Source organism: Schistocerca cancellata, chromosome 10 (assembly GCF_023864275.1).
Source record: "Schistocerca cancellata isolate TAMUIC-IGC-003103 chromosome 10, iqSchCanc2.1, whole genome shotgun sequence".
NCBI classification, from domain to species: Eukaryota; Metazoa; Arthropoda; class Insecta; order Orthoptera; family Acrididae; genus Schistocerca; species Schistocerca cancellata.
Genome location: NC_064635.1, coordinates 20097967 through 20120590, shown reverse-complemented (window position 1 = coordinate 20120590; position 22624 = coordinate 20097967). Strand labels below are relative to the sequence as shown.

Here is a 22624-nt window from a genome sequence, read left to right as displayed (position 1 = left end):
GGGATTACTGAATAACAAACGACATTGCGAGATGTTCCGCTACGGTCCGTCAGCGTATAACGTCACATTTGCTGCCGAAGGGGCGGCATAATTGCAGGCGCCCGCGCCTATAACTTCGACGCTATCTAGCGTCATCGGATGACGTTTCCGACACGGGTTCCTATCCTCGATTTCTTCCTCAAGACAGCTTCTACAAGTCTGTCGGACACCTTATATATCCAGTTCCTTGTGATGGCCATTTCTCACAGCAGCTGTGTGTAAATTGCAGTAATTTCGAAGAAAGCACGTTTTTGCATGTTGCAAAGGATTTTTTAAAATTTATTCACCAAAACGCATTTCCCATTTTTAACACGGCATCTGTTTAATAGCGTTTAATTCATTACTTGAAAAATCATGCAATTTTCCCCGATGAGCGAGACTTGCGAATGGCTTTTCACATGGGGCAGAGGTAAGGGTAAGGTGGACTGCATGATCTTAGGCTCGTTTCACACTGGGACACTTGTGACGGTCACCGGTGACGGTCACTGATAGAGATACCTTCGTTTGAATTGGAGCATTCACACCGGGACACTGCACTGAGTCACCGGGTCACGGTGACCCAGTAGTGACTCACCCTCGCCACATGTGACGGCCACCAACACTGTGTTCGCTGCGGTGACCGCCGGACATGCATTAGCTTGTACTGGAGTGTTCACACTGGGACACCGATCACAGACACGGCATTGCAGAGTTGCCAACAGACGGGCAGCCGTTGCTGAGCCCAGTGGTTCTCCACACAGTGCAGCCGTGAGTTTAGAGTTCATCAACTCAGAAGATTTTATAAGTGAAGTGGAAAGTCGTCCCGTTACTTGGGATATGAAAAGCGATGACTACAGTAACAAAGTCATGAAAATGAAAGCGTGGCAAGAAATTATTACGAAGTTTGTGCCTGATTTCGATGAAAAGATCATAGATGAAAGAAACAAAATTGGTAAGTTCTATATTCTTTTTTCACTTTAATACCGTATTTTTCGGACCACAAGAATAGCGAAATATATTTTCTATCCCTGTACGAGGCTAGGAGGTCAATAACCTACAAGGAGAATGCTAGTAGTTCATCAAATGAAGTTTTTGACATTCGAGAATACTGAAAAAACTTCTTCTCAGATTGTCTCAGATCGTCATAAAGGGTGTAATACAATCCTTTCTCCAGCCGATCACGTAGCAGTGGATGTATGTGTAATGAACGTTTTGTCTTCATTCTCCTCCTCCTCGTCCTCCTCATTACAAGTACTAACAACAGTTCCTCCTCGCTCGAGTCCATTTCACCAACTAATCAGTTGGCAACAGCTGCAGTGCGGGACACCAGTGGCCCAGCAGTGTTCGCCACAGTCACCGGTGACCGTCACAAGTGTCCCAGTGTGAAACGAGCCCTACTGAATTACACGTTTTACTGACATAGAAGAAGCATTCTTAGGAAGACGACAGGCGTCAGAATGAATCCCATGGAACTAATTTGTTTCTAAAGAGATTTTCTGTATTGATAGAAGCTGAAGAAATGAATTAAAATTTGTGCCTCTGTCCTGTCGGGACTTGAACCCGTACCTCCTGTTATTTTGTTATTGCGACGTGCTGTTTCCTTCGCAACACCAAAAGAATATACGTATACTGTGCGCACCATGAAGAATAAATCACGAGGGCGATAAAGATATTAACATCCATCCACAATAGTGTGCCAGTTCAAGAATTACAGTATTTCTTTCCACGTCGGTTTGCCGTAAGCTTCAGGATGGAAAAATGTCCCGTGTGCCGACATCTACATTTACATGCACATAGTTACTTTCCAAATCACACCTACGTGTCCCACAGACGGTTCATCGAACCACCTTTACACTAGTTCTCTATTATTCCAGTCTTGAAGGGCGCGCGGAAAAAACGAACACCTACATTTTTCCGTGCAAGCTTTGATTTCACTTTTTTTTATGTGATCGTTTCTCCCTATGCAGATCAGCGCCAACAAAACGTTTTCGCATCCGGAGAAGAAAGTTGGTGACTGAAATAGCGTGAGAAGATTCGGCCGAAACGAAAAATGCCTTTGTTTTAGTTACTTCCATCACAAAACCTGCATCATGTCCGTGACACTCCTTCCCTTATTTCTGATAATACATAACGTGCTGTACTTCTTCATACTTTCTCGATGTTCTCTGGTAATCCTATCTGGTAAGGATCCCACAGTACTCCAAAAGAGGGCGGATAAGCGTAGTGTAGGCAGTCTCTTTAGCAGATCTGTTGCATTTTCAAGTGCTCTGCCTGTAAAACGTAGTCTTTGGTTCGCCTTCATCACAACATTTTCTATGTGTCCGTTCTAATTTATGTTGTTCGTAATTGTAATTTCTACGTATACTGTCGAATTTACGGTCTTTAGATGTGACTGATTCATCGTGTAGCCGAAGTTCAACTGATTCCTTTTGTCATTCATGTCGATGATCTCTCTTTTCATTACTTATGGTCAATTTCCAATTTTCACTCCATACAGAAATATTATCTAAATCAATTTGCAATTGGCTTTAATCATCCGATGAGACGGCCGCTGTGGCCGAGCGGTTCTAGGCGCATCAGTCCGGAACCGCGCTGCTGCTACGGTCGCAGATTCGAATACTGCCTCTGGCATGGACGTGTGTGATGTCCTTAGGTTAGTTAGGTTTAAGTAGTTCTAAGTCTAGGGGACTGATGGCCTCATATGTTAAGTCCCATAGCGCTTAGAGATATTTGAACCGTTTTGAGCCATCTTCCGATGACTTTAGTAGACTATAAATGACAGGATTATTCCAAACAGCCTAAGACGTTGCTTAGATTGTCTCCGAAATCATTTATATAGATAAGGAACAGCAGAGGGCGTATAACAACACGCCAGAAATCCCTTCTACCGCAAATCCAGTAGCATGGGAGACGATATTCCGTAAGCAGGCAGTTTGATTACAAGCCGGTTGTGAGGTACGTTATCAAAAGCCTTATGGAAATCTAGATTACGAAACCAGTTTGAAACCCCTTGTCGATAGCACTCAATTATTCATGTGAGTAGATAGAACACTGCACATCGACGTTAATGATACGGGCTTGTACTTTAGTGGATTGCTCCTGTTGCCTTTGTTGAATACTGGTGTGACCTATGCAACTTTCCAGTCATGGGTACTGACCTTCATCGAGCAAGCGGTTACATATGATTGTTGATTGTGGAGCTAGTTATTGGCATATTCTGATAGGAAGCTAGCGGAACACTTGCATCTGTTAAGTGGTTTAGGTTGCTTAACTACTCAGAAATCGTGGGGCTGGCATGGGGGAAGCATTGTTTTGGTAAGCAAATTAGCAGCGACATTTCACACAGATCGGAAAAACGGCGATCACATCCTCTATTTCCTCAATTGCAAAGGAAATAACGCGGCATGCTGCCTTAGAGTACAACACAATTAATGAAGAGAGTGGAGGAAGCGAGAAAGAATTGCCACTGCGAGAGTTTTGCGGAATGCGGGAATACATCTCCCGCAACGCGTCAAATGATACGCAGGTTAAAAAGTATGCCAGCTGTTTTGAAATCGGGTATTCAATTATTTGTTATTGACTGCGTCGGAACAGGAAAAAAAGTGGAAATAAAAAAAAGAGAGAAGTGTGTTGCGCGCTGCGCTGGCTGTTGGTTCCGGCGCGCCTTGTTAAAGAATCGCAGCGGCGGCTGCTGCCGCTGCGGCGGGCGTCGGCGTCTCGCCAGCGGTAGCGGCAGCAGCAGCGGCGCCGTCAAAGCGACGCCTGTGTGTGTGTGTGTGTGTGTGTGTGCGCGCGCGCCGCGCCGGTGTGGGTGTGATTGAAACCCGGCGGCTGGCGGGCTGCCGCTCCGCAGCCAGGGCCGCCACCCGGCCGCGCCGGGCGCGCGCGCTCACAAAAGGGCGGCCGGCGGTGGGGTGGGTTGGCAGGCCTGCAGGCCGGCGCGGCGCGGCGGGGAAGCCCCGGCCCGGCGCTCGGCGCGGCCGCCAGCCAGTAATTGAGGTGGCGCGCGCCGCCGGCCGCCACACGCCGCCCCGCAAGTCGCGCGCCGCTCCGCGCCGCACAGGGTGCCCCGAAAGTTCGCTTGTGCGCCGCCCACGCTCTGCGAGCCTGCCTTCCACCAGCGCTCTCGCCGTACACGCCCATTTACGTTGGTACTGTAGTCGATTTCTCTATTAAGCACATCTTTGATACTTAATATCTTTGGAACAAAATGACATATCGTTGCAATTTTGCGTGGTAGCGTGATCCATTGTTTTCTCAACAGATCTTCGCGCGTTGTTGTTTGAACAGCGCAAGTGTTACTGGAAGTACGGAAATATGATGGAGGCACAACAGCAATGGCGTAATGTGTTCTGAACTCAGCCACCAACACGTACAAGTTTAACGCATTCGTGGTAAATTTGAAGCTGACGGTACTTTTCAGGATGTGCATAAGGAAAAGTCTCGCCGACCAAAAACATCAACAAATCCAGCGTCCAGCGCTCCTGTGTTGCAACATTTTACCAGGTCACCTCAAAAATCTATGCAGCACAGTGCACGTGAAAGAGGGGTAAGCCGAGCAACCATAGGATCTACATCTACATCTACATGGATACTCTGCAAATCACATTTAAGTGCCTGGCAGAGGGTTCATCGAACAACCTTCACAATTCTCTATTATTCCAATCTCGTATAGCGCGCAGAAAGAATGAACACCTATATCTTTCCGTACGAGATCTGATTTCCCTTATTTTATCATGATGATGTCGGTGTCAACAAAATATTTACGCATTCGGAGTAGAAAGTTGGTGATTGGAATTTCGTGAGAAGATTCCGTCGCAACGAAAAACGCCTTTCTTTTAATGATTTCTAGCCCAAATCCTGTATCATTTCTGTGACACTCTCTCTCATATTTGGCGATAATACAAAACGTGCTGCTTTTCTTCGAACGTTTTCCAAGTACTTCGTGAGTCCTATCTCGTAAGGATCGCACACCGCGCAGCAGTATTCTAAAAGAGGACGGACAAGCGTAGTGTAGGCAGTATCCTCTGTGGATCTGTTATATTTTCCAAGTGTCCTGCCAGTAAAACGCAGTCTTTGGTTAGCCTTCCCCACAACATTTTCTGTGTGTTCTTTCCAATTTATTCCTTTAGTGACCAGTGGAAACTATAGTTCCCACTTATTTGTTTTCGCTGTAAGTTCAGTTGTAATCCGTGTTCCCACTTCTGACTTGTGCAACCATCTCTGTTAGAGTGTGCTAACTATGTGTAGATTGTCAACGTTTAGGCGAAAGCTGTTGTATTTCTACCTTGTGAGTCAATCAATCCAGAAACGCAGTTCCCGCGTGAAAACGAGCCACTGCTTCGACCGCTACAGCGTTTTTTGGATAGTGTGCTTTCCTTTTGCGTGTGAAGTGACTTGTGTTGTATTTATCTACTTTTATATTTATGAGGGAGATAGTATTCGTGTATATTTGCTGGATTTGACTGAAAATTACATAAATATTACAAGGTAAGTTAGTGGAAGCAGAAGTGAAGTATTCTGCCCATTGGCTGTGGCAGAGTATAATAAAATAATGGGAGGAGTGGATAGATTTGATCAGCTGCGTGAACGGTATGCTGTAGGCCGTCGTTCATGGAAGTGGTGGCACAAAGTGTTTTTCTTTCTTGTGGATTTGGCATTTGTCAATTCCTACGTTATGTGGGAGCTACAGTATAGATCGCACTTGGCAAGGCAGCTTATCTCTGGCTTCTCAAGTCGTAAGAGAAGAAGAAGGCATTTCAAACACCAAAAAAGAGGTGTGTCTGGAGTACCAGATGAAGTTTGTCCGGAGAAAGTTGGACACATTTCCCTACAAAATGTACAACAGACAGAAGATGCCGCCAATGTAGCACCAAGAACAAAGAAAAGAGAACAAAAATAATGTGTAGCAACTGTCGTGAACCTTTGTGTGTAGCATCATGCTTCTCTAAGTGCCATAGTACATCACCTTAGTGAACTCAAAGGACAGTATGAACTAATACAAATATAAATGAAATGTTTTTGTACTAAAAAATAAAGGAAATACATTTTTTAAAATTATCAATTGAAGTTACTCCAGATTTCGGTGGGAACAATAGTTCCCACTTAATTTTTTTTTTATACACGTAGGCTAAACTCTCACTTTCAAAATTTAAATTACGATTTTATGAACCGTTTCTTAGCCCAATAAAGTGTTCATAAAAAGTCAACAACTTCCGGAAATAATTTGGTCACTAAAGGGTTAAGTTATTCGAAATTCTAATACCTAGGTATTTAGTTGAATTTACGGCTTTTAGATTAGACTGATTTATCGTGTAACCGAAGTTTAACGAGTTCCTTTTAGTACTCATGTGGATGACCTCACACTTTTCGTTATTTAGGGTCAACTTTCACTTTTCGCACCATTCAGATATTTTTTCTAAATCGTTTTGCAGTTTGTTTCGATCTTCTGATGACTTTATTAGTCGATAAACGACAGCGTCATCTGCAAACAACCGAAGACGGCTGCTCAGATTGTCTCACAAATCATTTATACAGATAATGAGCAGCAAAGAGCCTATAACACTACCTTGGGGAACGCCAGAAATCACTTCTGTTTTACTCGATGACTTTCCGTCAATTACATCTACATCTACATCTACATCCATACTCCGCAAGCCACCTGACGGTGTGTGGCGGAGGGTACCTTGAGTACCTCTATCGGTTCTCCCTTCTATTCAAGTCTCCTATTGTTCGTGGAAAGAAGGATTGTCGGTATACTTCTGTGTGGGCTCTAATCTCTCTGATTTTATCCTCATGGTCTCTTCGCGAGATATACGTAGGAGGGAGCAATATACTGCTCGATTCCTCGGTGAAGGTATGTTCTCGAAACTTCAACAAAAGCCCGTACCGAGCTACTGAGCGTCTCTCCTGCAGAGTCTTCCACTGGAGTTTATCTGTCATCTCCGTAACGCTTTCGCGATTACTAAATGATCCTGTAACGAAGCGCGCTGCTCTCCGTTGGATCTTCTCTATCTCTTTTATCAACCCTATCTGGTACGGATCCCACACTGCTGAGCAGTATTCAAGCAGTGGGCGAACAAGCGTACTGTAACCTGCTTCCTTTGTTTTCGGATTGCATTTCCTTAGGATTCTTCCAATGAATCTCTGTCTGGCATCTGCTTTACCGAGATCAACTTTATATGATCATTCCATTTTAAATCACTCCTAATGCGTACTCCCAGATAATTTATGGAATTAACTGCTTCCAGTTGCTGACCCACTATTTTGTAGTTAAATGATAAGGGATCTATCTTTCTATGTATTCGCAGCACATTACTCTTGCCTACATTGAGATTCAATTGCCATTCCCTGCACCGTGCGTCAATTCGCTGCAGATCCTCCTGCATTTCAGTACAATTTTCCATTGTTACAACCTCTCGATACACCACAGCATCATCTGCAAAAAGCCTCAGTGAACTTCGGATGTCATCCACAAGGTCATTTATCTATATTACTACGAACTGTGACCTCTCTGACAGGAAATCGCAAATCCAGTCACATAACTGAGACGATATCCCAAAAGGACGCAATTTTACTACGAGCCGCTTGTGTGGTACAGTGTAGGATGAATTCTGAAGGCTGCAAAGTGGGAAGTGTACATTCCAAGATCGCTGCACGCTACAAACGAGGACGATACGGACCGGAGGATGGGGTACTGCAAATGGTTTGAGGCATACTTCGCGAGGATGTACGGTATGCAGGGATGGTAACTGGTCTGACTAGGTGCCATTCAAAGTGAACGGTACTGCACACCGACACGACTGCAAGAACTGATCTCCTGAAAATCCTCACGTTTACAAGGACAAACATGTTAATTTACCGTGTGGTTTGATTGGCCCATTCTTCTTTGAAGGTACCGTAGATGGTGAGGAGTACCTTCAGATACTGCAAACATTGATTTTACCTAATTTTACCGGCCATCCGAGAGGTGTTTGGAAATGAAAGATTTTACAACAAGATGGCACTCCGTCTCACTACCACAGAGCCCATTTGGATGTAAATCTATCTGGACGATGTATACGTGGAAGAGGAGCACTTGAGTACCCACCATAGTCTCTAGACCTTACAACTCTTGACTGCTAACAGGGGACCTCGAAAAATGAAGTTAAACAGAAGCGGGCTGCAGTGAACGAGCTACGAGAAACCATCGAGGCGTCCTGTGCGTCTATCACACCGGCCAACACTGACTGCCGTAGTTCGATCAACAGTTCAGCGGCATCGATGTTGTTCGGCTGGTGATGGGTGTCACGTCGAGCACATGAAATAACCTTTCACCCCGTGCAAGTATGGAAACGGTATGCCATTCTGTTCCATTAATATTGACTATCAAAGAGTGGCTACATTTTACTTAAAGTATTTTGCAGTTCTTCATGTCTTAACGTCGATATGCGGCAAGATTTTGGAACATATATTCTACTCGAACATTATAAATAACCTCGACGAGAACGGTCTGTTGACACATAGTCGCCGGCCGCGGTGGTCGAGCGGTTCTGGCGCTGCAGTCCGGAACCGCGGGACTGCTACGGTCGCAGGTTCGAATCCTGCCTCGGGCATGGGTGTGTGTGATGTCCTTAGGTTAGTTAGGTTTAAGTAGTTCTAAGATCTAGGGGACTTATGACCTAAGATGTTGAGTCCCATAGTGCTCAGAGCCATTTGAACCATTTTTGACACATAGTCAATGCGGATTAGGAAAAATCATTCTTGTCCAACACAACAAGATCACACAAAGTGTTGAATGCTATCGGCAAGGGATTACAAATTTATTCTGTATTTCTGGATTTGCATAAGGTTTTTGAGACCGTATGTCAAAAGCCGCTTGTAGTAAGATTGCGTGCGTATGGAATGTCGTCTCAGTTGTGCGAGTGGATTCGTGATTTTCTGTCAGTAAGGTCACAGCTCGTAGTAAGGACACAGTTCGTAGTAATTGACGGAAAGTCATCGAGTAAAACAGAAGTAATTTCTGGCGTTCCCCAAGGTTGTGGTATAGGCCCTCTGGTATTCCTTAGCTATATAAACGATTTAGGAGACAATCTCAGCAGCCGTCTTAGGTTGTTTGCAGATGATGCTGTCGTTTATCGTCTAATAAAGACATCAGAAGATCAAAACAAACTGCAAAACGATTTGGAAACGGTATCTGTATGGCGCGAAAATTGACAACCGACCCTAAATAATGAAAAGTGTGAGATCATCCATATGAGTGCTACAAGCAATCGCTTAAATTTCGGATTTACACTTAGAAAGTGCGATAAATCTATCAAAAAGACTGCCTAATTTACGCTTGTACGTCCTCTTTTGTAGTACTGCTGCGCGGTGTGGGATCCTTACCACATAGGATTAACGGAATACATCGAGAAAGTATAAAGAAGGGCAGCACATTTTGTACTATCGAGAAATAGGGGAGAGAGTGTCGCGGACATGATATAGGATTTGGGGTCGAAATCGCGAAAACAAAGTCGTTTTTCGTTGCGGCGGAACCTTCTCACGAAATTTCACCCATCAACTTTCCTCTCCGAGTGCAGAAGTATTTTGGAAGGCGTTTTTTCCACACGCTTCTCCTGTATGGGATAAAAGAGAATTTGTGCTAATGTGGTTCAACTGAACCCTCTGCAAGACACTTAGCTGTGATGTGCAGAGTATGCTTGCTTTTGCCCGCTACATCGTCCATGTGGATCTCGAAGCAGCATGAATTTTAAAAAATCCTGAAGCTTATTATCGGCGAAAAAAAACAGATATGAAAAACTGAATACAAAACTGTCAGTAGAATGCAGCAGTAAAGAACTGATCTAGGAAGCCATATTACCGCTCAACAAACTTATCAACTATAATAGTTCTAGCGTTAAAAGGTTTTTTGCTTTTCACATTTAACCAAATATAACATTGATGATGATAATTTATGGCAATATTTGCCGACAAGATAAAGAATGCAACCTGTAATACTAGACTGCGTACTGACGACAGTTCTCCTTGGCCGTTTTTTGGTACGACTTGGAAAGAGAGAAAAATTAATGAATGATCGCCGATGCGTCGGTTCTCGATTGTGTTCAGGAGACGTACAGATTGATTGCGCGAAAATAGTTTCTCAAATGACCTCTTAACCCGGATTGCTTTCACGCAATCAAACTCTTCAATGAAATTACCCAAGGGACCTATTTGAATAATAAAAAAAATTGGAAATGAATGCAAAACAGTGAAATTTTGTAAAAAAAGTTGTCAGATCGGAAATTGAACACATTAATGGTCTCCCAAATACAATCGAGACACCGCGATAAAGAGCGAACCTGTAACAAAGTTCATTTAAACATAAACATTATTTGTGGTTAATTTAAAGAAAAGAATAAGCATAGATTTTCTGTACAGTGAAGCATCAATATATTCTCAAAGAACAAAGGCGGTAAACTATAAACATTAACAAATTTACAATGAATACAAAACTTACATTTTTATGTTTTTCTCATACATGGAGCAGTCCAACAATCGCTGCTTTTTTATGTGTGGTATTTTGTAAAAATTAAATGTCCTGGCGTGCGCGTAAGTATTTTTTATCGTCACAAGGTTTACAAAAGCGTTTCTTTTTTCTTGGTGATTACGTGGTTTTTCACACTAAATGAAATATAACTTGTAGCGGTTCTACACAACACGTCTTAACAAGTCGGTGACCAAACATCAAAGGTAATGAAGTACATGTTAACATATCGGCGACCAGAAGTACAACTAACTATAAAGACTAGAATTTTTCTAATAAATGATAAATTGTTCTTTCTTCTGTTTCGCAGCTTCTTGCTATCAAGCGCTGCGGCAACGATTTTAAATATTTGCGCCCAGCGAGTTAAACACTATGACTCGCTTTTAAAAAGTACCTTTTAAACGCTGGCGCACGTTATAAACAGATTTCGTTTCTTGACTCTCGCGTTGTCATGCTTAGTATCATTACAAACTACAGCTCGATGGCTGTCCTTTTCTCATATGCAAAATGTCTGAAATCCAATAATATCACATTGCTTCCCGCGTGAGGAGCGATGACTCCGTCAGGATCATCGTGACTCACGCGTAGTCGTGATATTATTGCTTTCGTGAAACAAGTTAGTATTACTTGCAAAAATTCCTTACAATAGATTTTACACACTACATCAGGCAAAGTGGTTAACATACAGAGTATCAGGTAAGTATATTCGTACGACTGAAATTGATAGAAATTTGTCCATAGGGTAACTACATGACAATTGAACTGTGCTCTTTCTAATGTATTGTACAAGGATAACAAACGTTCATTTCTCAGTATACATGGCATAATAAATATTTAAAAAAAAACAAAGAAATAAATTACTTGACTTCGCAGGAAGTCTGGGTGCTGTGTGCACTCGTGGAAAAAATATGTTACAAAAAATTGACATTCTTGTTTTACAATGACATATTACAGGAATATTTTTGTCGTTGTTTCATCGAAGATTTCTTGCAGTAAATACGTAGCACTTTACTTATTTGTGGCTTTCATGACCTGCAAAAAAAATGTTTCACTACACTTGGGTAGGTATGAGTTGCACTGGGAGTGGTAGAACTTCGGGTATAAATGATAGCACTGCACTTGAGTGAGGAAATTGATTACACTTTCACAGTGGAGGGAAAGTAGGGCATCACTTTCACTGTGGAAGTTGGAGTAGTTGTTGGGGTGTGTGTTGCGTTGGAAATACGTCGTGGGTCAGGAACTGGAAGATTGGTTCTGCAACATGTTGAGCCGTATGGTGGCGGTCTCTGTTTCACTTGACACATGTCCGTGCTTCCATTTATGTTTTCGTACGTGAAAAATACAGAAAAAAATCTGTATTAGAATGTGCTTACTTACTAATAACTTAGTCTAAAAGAAAACTGGATTAGGTAAGGATAAAAATTGTTTATGTACATAAGGTCTCATTCTCTTAGGAATGCTTAGTTCTCATATTTATCTATTTTTCTGGTTTTATTTGGTTCGACACGTTTTTGTCATTACTCGGCCTGGTCAGTAAATTCGGTAGCAATTGTCAAAATCGAGCTTAAGACTCTTCCGATTAGTGTCTTTATAATTTCACAAGGTACATGAGTGCTTAATTCATTGCTTTATCATATTTTATTTTGAATGCATTTCAAACATTTGGCATCCGCGTTCGTTGTACAAAGAAAAATTGATTGTTGAGCGCTCAGCGTACACAGTGTTACGTCCGTTGGTCACAATCACGTGATAATAACTTGACAGTTCCACAACGCTAGCAGCAGTATTCTGCGAGAAGCAGAGCGTTTGGTGTCTACTAGCCGTGGTGTGAGTTTTTACACAGTTTTTCATCGACTCTGGATTACGGAAGCAGCCAGATGCGGCGACTCCCGCAGCTGTTTCGAAGAATGTGTCCGTGGAAAGGCGTACAGTACCATTTGTGGTAAGTACAACACTTTTTCACTTTCACTCTTCGGCTTTCTACATCGTGGTTTCGTGGTACAAGTACTTATAACATTACTTCACACGCGATATTTCACACGTGTCCTTGGAGTTATCACCTTTTCAGTTCACACGTTATTATTAATTCGTCTTCACATTTATTTGGTCGTCATGTTAAGGTTCACACGCACCACTTTTATACGTGTCCATTAATTACTTGTCTATAGTCGGTTCACACGCAGCAGCATATACTGACTGCATTATTACTACAAAGTACAGTTAACATTTAGTATACATATGTCTAAAAATTATTTACAAAGAAATATTTAGTCTCTGTGACTACAAGGCCTGACGAAAAGAGTGTCTCTTGTTCGTAGTTAGTGCTTCCAAGGCACTTTTGGTTTACACTTTGTTCGAAATCTTGTTATTCTTTTCTTTTTACAATAGTTACTCTTTTCTCAAGTTCAGCTCTTTTATTTTCTCTCTATTACGTCGTTAGTTTGAAGACATAGTCAATGTGGCTTCGTTTACGTGATGAACAGTTCGTGTTCAAACTACCATTAGAGAAATTGAGAAGCTTGGTGTTCCCTCTTGTGCAATTGCACATGACAAATCTTAATTGAACTCGCAATTTGCGGAGAATAAGCATAGCCCGTCGACAACCAATGTGTCACGACTATCCATTCGTATAGCCTGTATGTATCAATCATGTAACCAGCTCGTAAAATTCACTTCTCTACTGGAGAGGGTAGAATGGTAAGGATACTGGTTAGAGGGAAACACAAAAGACTTTTATGGAGTGATTAGATTTGAAGATACATTGTTAATGACGTATGATATGATGAGCTTAATATAAATTATTATCATCTTAGTTTTTCATAACAAATAGTATAACTAAATCGATACAGTAGTTTCAGTGTCGTCTGATCCAGCTCTCTAAACAATTTTCTATGCATATCTAAAACTACTTAAACCATGCATTAGCAGTGAACTGTGTCTGTTAACTATCTTCTGTTCCATGTATCGTAAAATTGGTTTTCGAAGGGAAAAAAAAACGTCGTATTTCGAGGACCTGAAATAGATATTTCTAGTACTAAATTAGTTTATTTATAAATGATCTTTGTAAGTATTTCAGCTGCACTGTGAGGTAAAATTGTTATGACGTTATACGGCTTTCTCCGTATTATAATAAAATAACTGAGTTGCGCACTTCTTTCCTGCTACCTGGATCGTTATTGACATACTTGATTCTTTTATGCTAAGCTGCTGCTTTTTGCCTGCTGCGTTTCATAGGTGGTCTCATAAAATATGTTGTCACACACTCCTTATGCATAACATAACATTTACCTCATTAGAGTAAGCGACCTTAATCAATTTTTTTTTACCTACGAGCAATCATTCTGGTCTGAATGATTTTTAATTTATTTCATTCACGAGGAGAGAGCTTTGCTATACTTAAAACAAGTGATAGCAGGTGGCACTTAGCACGTCCTTACTATAATATTTATTTGTCAGCTCTTTCGGCTGTGGTCGTTCATGGCTCAATTAACTTACTTATCTTGTTGTGGCAGGTCGACAGGGTGTTAGTCTTGTGCATTACTCTTACATACGTTGGTACTTCACACATAGTATGACAACTTATAGTGTGTGTATATTTTATTTTAGCAGCTTAACTTAACAGATATTTTCAATGGTTGACTCGGTATTTCTTCAAGTCTGCGTGATGAAACAATCCTTTTATTCGTCCAGATACAGGGTCAGCTAATAGATAGCAACCAATGTGAGGCTTTCTTAATATAATATATGGTCCTTCATACAAGTGCTGCCACTTGCGATTCTTATGATGAATCAAAGATGGTTTGAAGCGGGTCTTTAATAGCACTCGTTCATTTATACGATACGATAAGACTTTGCTAATGTGTTTGTCATGCGCCTTTCTTCTTAGGTTGGCATGAGTGGTTAAAGATATGAGAGCTTATTGGTTCCGCAGCTTCCCCGTGGAGGCCTAAAGAAGCTGCTAATGGTTTTCCGACTGGGGTGGAGCTGAAATGTCAGTTATTTTTACTTGACTAGTATTTTGCGACATACCAGGTCGAAAATTTGCGTTCGTATCCCATACGACTTGTGCATCTCTTGATTGCGTGTTATTTGACATCGCGTTTGGTGCTTGGTTCGCCTGTGTGTAGAAAATGGTCGAATTTCCTCGGCTATTATGACCGGCGGTGTCAGGAAAAGCATGCGACGAATTGTCCTGACTATTGTTCCTGAACTGTTGGTTGGGTTGGTGAGAAAATGTCGCATTTTTCGGCTGTGCAAAATTCATTTGGTGAGAGGGAGTGAAGTGACTCGGCTGACAGTACTGTTGTGGTCTGTTATAATTGTTCCATTTCTTTCCCTTGTGACGATTTCCATTATTCGTCTTGTTGTTCTGGTATTGGTAATTACGCTCGCACGCACATCCTCATAGATCATATCCAAATTGTCAAGAACAGAAAGAAAGGCTTCTAGGTCTTCTTCACTCACATTAACTAGTTTTTCTCTTATTGACCCAGGAAGTTTTGACTTTAAGATCATGATTACATCTTTGGTTGAAATGGGCGTGTCCCAATACTGAATTTTACGTAGATATTTTTCAAAATAACGTCTCAAACCTCCTCCTGTGGTGTTGGAAGGTTCGGCGTTGTAAACCTCCTTTCGGAGTCTTTGTTGTATACCTGAACTCCAGAATTTATTCAAAAAATGCTTTTCAAAATCTGCATAGGTGTGACATTTGTCTATTATTTCTGTACCCCAAATTGACCCTTCACCGTGTACATAGCCTAAGATGAACTGTATCCGCTGCCTGTCGTTCCATGATTCTGGAAAAGCACCTGTGAATGATTTTAGAAATACCGTGGGATGTATATTTCGTTTTTCAGGTATAAAAGGCTGAAAAACTCTGTGTTTTAGCACACTCTCCTCTAGCATTAGTTCAACGAGTGTTAGTTGATCGGCATGACTACGTGACGTGGAAGTTTCGTCACGCGTATTATTTACTGTTGGTGAGAATTGTACCTGACACTCGGGATATTGACGATTATCGTGTTCTGGCGGTAGCGAATACTCACTTTGATGGTCACCTGGCAATTCCGTAACTTGTCGTTTCAGTTGATCTAAATCATTGCTTAGCAGACGTTTCCATTCCGGAAGATCGTGGCTAAATGCTCGTCTGATTTCACCTAATTCACTGGTTAAGTGTCACCAGAAGTACCGGGAGCGGTTAAGATTTCTGCTGTAGCAGGTTTAACCGTACCCTTTAGTTCAGCGTGTATCTTGCTGACAATGTACTGTTCTTTGGATTGCATCCACTCTTCAAATTCCCTATTAAGTGTATTGCTTATACCGGTGTTGACATCTGCGATTTTTTTGTCAATATTGACATCGGATATTTGCTGAGCAAGGTCTTTAACTCGCTCGCCAACGTGGTTGACACCTTACTCTCTTTGAAACATCACTGCAATGTTTCAAAGAGTCACTCGCAGTTGATTTACACACATCTATTTGGGCCTGCATATCTATGAACTTGCTACCAATATTGGTCTCGGCGGATTCCACCATCGAAAGAACACTATCAATTTTTGCGTGTACGCTTGCGTTTAGCTCGCTTGCGTAAGCAGTGGTAATGGCTTTAATTTTTTCCTCCATGGTGTCATTCGAATTTTTGATTTGTGCTTGGATGTCGGTAATAACAGAATTTATATTGTTCATTCGCACTCGAGTGTCCTCTGTCCTTGATTCTAAACTGTTGAACCTGCTGTCACTTTGATTTGCTAACTGACTGATTTGCGTTCCAAGATTACCCATGTGAGCTTCAATGTTATCACTCTTGTTTCTAAGCTGTGCCATGTTTGCTTCAAAACTGGTTTTCATATCAGCAAACAATTTTAGTATATCTGACAGCGAGCATTCACGTGACTGCGACGCGGTCTGTGGCGCCGACAGCTCACGTGTCGCTTCGTAGTCTGTTGTTCCCTCACTACGAGATTCAGGTTTGTTTACACTCGCGCGCGGTCTAAGTTGCCTTGGTTGCTCATCAGCCATCGTAAATTTAAAGTAGTTACACTGCACGAGCTAGAAAAGATAATTTTTCTTAATTATGATTTTCACTTGTCAGGTGCGCCAAGGATTTCGCGTCCTGATTTCTCAGATATTGCTTGCGCGTTACAAAAAAATTGAAACTCTGACACACGAAAATGCCAATATGGCAACGGGAGTGATAAAATAAATGAAAAACACTTATAGAGCACTGAAACTGGCACAGATAATAGCGGCCATTGTGATTCACTAAAATGCACAACAATGGAAATTCTTGCTAACTATTTCTAACTACTGTAAGCTAAATGATGTGATAGAGGCGGATCTAATAGCAAAAGGAAACAGAAATTTGGAAAGTAAATTGCTTGAGGAAAAGGAAAAAAGCGTAGAGAGTGAATGTCACGAGCCGACTGAATGCTCGGTACGCAAAGCTTCAAACGTAATGAAAAATCGTACTCACATTAGTTGTCTTGCGCGCTGCTATTTATTGTTGTTGTGGATTCTTATTGCGATTTTCTGCATATGCATCCTTTTTTTTAATCACTGGTATTGGCTTCCAATTTTCTCCAATGGTAGCAAGAAAATAAAAAGAACATATAAGTTTTTTAGTTAGGTCCCTGTTCGGGCGCCACATCTAGCGTTAAAAGGTTTTTTGCTTTTCACATTTAACCAAATATAACATTGATGATGATAATTTATGGCAATGTTTGCCGACAAGATAAAGAATGCAACCTTTAACACTAGATTGCGTACTCACAGCAGTTCTCCTTGGCCGTTTTTTGGTACGACTTGGAAAGAGAGAAAAATTAATGAATGATCGCCGATGCGTCGGTTCTCGATTGTGTTCAGGAGACGTGCAGATTGATTGCGCGAAAATAGTTTCTCAAATGACCTCTTAACCCGGATTGCTTTCACGCAATCAGACTCTTCAATGAAATTACATAAGGGACCTATTTGAATAATAAAAAAAATTGGAAATGAATGCAAAACAGTGAAATTTTGTAAAAAAAGTTGTCAGATCGGAAATTGAACACATTAATGGTCTCCCAAATACAATCGAGACACCGCGATAAAGAGCGAACCTGTAACAAAGTTCATTTAAACATAAACATTATTTGTAGTTAATTTAAAGAAAAGAATAAACATAGATTTTCTGTACAGTGAAGCATCAATATATTCTCAAAGAACAAAGGCGGTAAACTATAAACATTAACAAATTTACAATGAATACAAAACTTACATTTTTATGTTTTTCTCATACATGGAGCAGTCCAACAATCGCTGCTTTTTTATGTGTGGTATTTTGTAAAAATTAAATGTCCTGTCGTGCCCGTAAGTATTTTTTATCGTCACAAGGTTTACAAAAGCGTTTCTTTTTTCTTGGTGATTACGTGGTTTTTCACACTAAATGAAATTAACTTGTAGCGGTGCCACACAACACGTCTTAACAAGTCGGTGACCAAACATCAAAGGTAAGAAGTACTTGTTAACATATCGGCGACCAGAAGTACAACTAACTATAAAGACTCTAGCATTTTTCTAACAAATGATAAATTTTTCTTTCTTCTGTTTCGCAGCTTCTTGCTATCAAGCGCTGCGGCAATGATTTTAAATACCTGCGCCCAGCGAGTCATAGTGTTTAAAAGTACCTTTTAAACGCTGGCCGCGCGTCTTGGTATAGGCGCACGTTATAAACAGATTTCGTTTCTTTACTCTCGCGTTGTCATGCTTAGTATCATTACAAACCATAGCTCGATGCCTGTCCTTTTCTCATATGCAAAATGTCTGAAATCCAATAATATCACATAGTGACATCGGTTCAAGACTGAATTCAAGAATGTCTATGAATAACGGGGTTAATTTGTTAACTGTTATTATTATTATTATTATTATGGTACAACGTTCCAAAGTACTACTCTTTTCGGATTCTGTCATTTCTATCCTGCTTTATTCAGTTTCGTTTAAAAAACTGCTGCTGTCGTGATTTTTTTCTTACCGTATAATGAAATGATCCTTACACGAAACTTGGGTCGATACACATAATGAAAAGGTTTGACAGTTTTACTCATTTTCGTGGACAACTCTCGCTAGGCCAATAATCTGATTACGGCAAAATTGTTTTCCTAAGACAGTTTCCCTGTATAACCTACAGATTCCGCTTTCCCGGGACTGACCCAATTAAAGAAAGCACTCTGTATTTACAGAGAACTCGGCTACTAGGCAGCATATGAAGATGAAACATTACTAGATTTTAAGTTAGACATTCTGGCGTTAGGAACTTGGTTATTATTAATAGTAGTGATGCTGTAACTGTTGGTTGGTAATATTTACTGACAAAATACAACCTAACGCTATATTGCGTACTTACGGCTATCCTGTGTGGCCGCTTTTTAGTACGACTTTAAAAGAGAGAGAGATTATTAATTGATCACCGATGCGTCGGTTCTCGATTGTGTTCAGGAGACGTACGGATTGATTACGCGAATAATTGACCTTTTGACCCGGATTGCCTTCACGCAATCAACATCTTAGATGAAAATGCCTAAGGGAACTATTTGAATATAAAAATGGAAATGAAAGCAAATTAGTGGAAATTCGTAAGAGAAAGATTAACAGATCGGAAGTTGAACACATTAGTGGTCTCCCAAATACAATCGAGACACCGTGATAAAGAGCGAACCTGTAACAAAGCTCATATACAATTTGAACATCATTTTTGGTTGTTGTTGTTGTGGTCTTCAGTCCCGAGACTGGTTTGATGCAGCTCTCCATGCTACTCTATCCTGTGCAAGCTTCTTCATCTCCCGGTACCTACTGCAACCTACATCCTTCTGAATCTGCTTAGTATATTCATCTCTTGGTCTCCCCCTACGATTTTTACCCTCCACGCTGCCCTCCAATACTAAATTGGTGATCCCTTGATGCCTCAGAACATGTCCTACCAACCGATCCCTTCTTCTGGTCAAGTTGTGCCACAAACTTCTCTTCTCCCCAATCCTATTCAATACTTCCTCATTAGTTATGTGATCTACCCATCTAATCTTCAGCATTCTTCTGTAGCACCACATTTCGAAAGCTTCTATTCTCTTCTTGTCCAAACTATTTACCGTCCATGTTTCACTTCCATACATGGCTACACTCCATACAAATACATTCAGAAATGGCTTCCTGACACTTAAATCTATACTCGATGTTAAATTTCTCTTCTTCAGAAACGCTTTCCTTGCCATTACCAGTCTACATTTTTCATCCTCTCTACTTCGACCATCATCAGTTATTTTGCTCCCCAAATAGCAAAACTCCTTTACTACTTTAAGTGTCTCATTTCCTAATCTAATACCCTCAACATCACCCGACTTAATTCGACTACATTCCATTATCCTCGTTTTGCTTTTGTTGATGTTCATCTTATATCCTCCCTTCAAGACACCATCCATTCCGTTCAACTGCTCTTCCAAGTCCTTTGCTGTCTCTGACAGAATTACAATGTCATCGGCGAACCTCAAAGTTTTTATTTCTTCTCCATGGATTTTAATATCTACTCCGAATTTTTCTTTTGTTTCCTTCACTGCTTGCTCAATATACAGATTGAATAACATCGGGGAGAGGCTACAACTCTGTCTTACGCCCTTCCCAACCACTGCTTCCCTTTCATGTCCCTCAACTCTTATAAATGCCATCTGGTTTCTGTACAAATTGTAAATAGCCTTTCGCTCCCTGTATTTTACCCCTGCCACCTTTAGAATTTGAAAGAGAGTATTCCAGTCAACATTGTCAAAAGCTTTCTCTAAGTCTACAAATGCTAGAAACGTAGGTTTGCCTTTCCTTAATCTTTCTTCTAAGATAAGTCATAAGGTTAGTATTGCTTCACTGAGCCAACAGTTGGTAGAGCACTTGCCCGCGAAAGGCAAAGGTCCCGAGTTCGAGTCTCGGTCGGGCACACAGTTTTAATCTGCCAGGAAGTTTCATATCAGCGCACACTCCGCTGCAGAGTGGAAATTCTTATTCTGGAAACATCCCTCAGGCTGTGGCTAAGCCATGTCTCCGCAATATCCTTTCTTTCAGGAGTGCTAGTTCTGCAAGGTTCGCAGGAGAGCTTCTGTAAAGTTTGGAAGGTAGGAGACGAGATACTGGCAGAAGTAAAGCTGTGAGACCGGGCGTGAGTCGTGCTTCGGTAGCTCAGTTGGTAGAGCACTTGCCCGCGAAAGGCAAAGGTCCCGAGTTCGAGTCTCGGTCGGGCACACAGTTTTAATCTGCCAGGAAGTTTCATGTTAAAATTTGCTTCTTTTTCCAAAACACAGTGGAGTTTGCACAGTCTCACTACATTAACATGTTGTGCAGTCGCAATTGCGACATGATTCTGAAACAGTGGTTTACTAAGTAAAGAACTGAAGAAAAGTAAGGTCAGTAACTTGAGAAAAAGCACATCCTCGGTGCAAAATAGACATGTAATGTCTTCACTTATGTTATTCCAAGATCCATAGCATTTATCGTTTCACCAGCTATAGATTGACCTTAAAAATTACTTAATTTCATTGAAAAAGTCTGTGGGGTTAGTGGAATAACACTTTAGGTGATCCAAAATATGAATTTTCTATTTACGATTCTCATCTATATGTTCACTCAAAAACTTAGTATACTCTACCCTCACACGGACTTCCACTGATGTGTTACATTTACTGTGCTCCTTCCAGCAGAACATTGGATGTACTGCGCTTTTCAAGCCAATTGGCAGAAAACCAGTTAATAACTTTTCCAAAGACATTATTTGTATCATTTTCTATTGGAGTTTCTTATACTGGATTAATAACGATGGTTGTATCATCGGCAAACAGTGTCAGTTTAGCTTCCTGTTTCAGATAAGAAGGGAGGTTATCCACATATCTCAAGAACAGAAAGGGACCCATGATCGAACCCTGCGGAACACCTAATGTAAATTCAACCCAGTTACATGAAGTGCCAAACTTCCTTAAATCACTTAAACCATATAAAGAAACTTTTTATTTCCTGTTCTGTAGATATGACTTAAACCACTCATATGCTGTTCCATTTATACCACAAGATTGTAATTTCTGTAACATTTTGTCTTGGTTCACACAATCGAATGCTTTGGATAAGTCACAAAAAATTCGTATAGGTGACATTTTACTATTTAAAAACTCTATTTCTGTATGTGGGCAGTAAAACTGTATATTTCTGTCTCAGTGGAACAGGCATTATTGAAATCCGAACTGTGATTTGCTAAGTATCCCATTATTGCTGAGATTGCTAACCACTCGTGAGTACACTACTTTCTCAACAGTTTTTGAAAATGCTGTAAGCAAGGATACTGGCCAGTAATTATTGACATCTGTGGTGCCCACTTTTTTGTAGAGAGGCTTGATAATGGCATGTTTTTACCTTTCTGGGAAAATACCTTGAACAGGTGATGCATTACATATGTGACTTAGAACATCAGCAGTAACTCCTTCACATTGTTTTTATGTCTTGTTAGAGATGTCATCTACTCCAACAGAACATTTATTTTTCAAAGATTTAATGATTTTGTTTATTATGCAAGAGGTTGTTAGGTGAAAATTAATCTGACTAAGATTTCTCAAAACTGTCTCTTGCATGAACAGCTTGGCTTTTTCTTTTGTACTATTCTCACCAATTTTTTCACCTGCACTTAATAAATGGTTGATAAATACATTAGCTACTTGTGTACAGTTGGTTAAGATGACCTCATTCTCTTTAACAGTAATACTACCTACTCCAATGATTACTTTTCCTGTCTCCCTTCTAAAAAAATTCCATATTGATTTTATTTTATTGTCGATTTCCTCACTAACATACATATTTCTTGATTTTCTGACAAGTTTTTTCAGTGTGTTACAATAATTTTTATAATGTAAAATTATATCTGGGTCTTTACTAATTCTTGCTGTATCATAGAGTTTTCTATTTCTGTCTAAAGACACTTTAATATCTATAGTAATCCAAGGTTTCTTTGAATACTGTTTGGTTTTACATTTAGTAACTTTTTTGGGCAACAATGTTCAAAAAGGGATATAAATTTATCAACAGATATGTTGCATTTATCATTAG

The 22624-nt window shown here is 40.7% G+C and overlaps 1 protein-coding gene across 1 annotated transcript in view; it reads left to right on the top strand.

Annotated features, from left to right (window-relative positions):
* Nucleotides 1-408: 408 nt before the first annotated feature.
* LOC126106724 (transcription factor HES-4-like) overlaps nt 409-22624 on the top strand; it is a 92919-nt gene continuing 70703 nt past the window's right edge. Inside the window, exons 1-2 of the mRNA XM_049913104.1 lie at nt 409-448; nt 3872-4008. Coding sequence (XP_049769061.1) covers nt 409-448; nt 3872-4008 — 177 coding nt within the window. The remainder of the gene's footprint in view (nt 449-3871; nt 4009-22624) is intronic.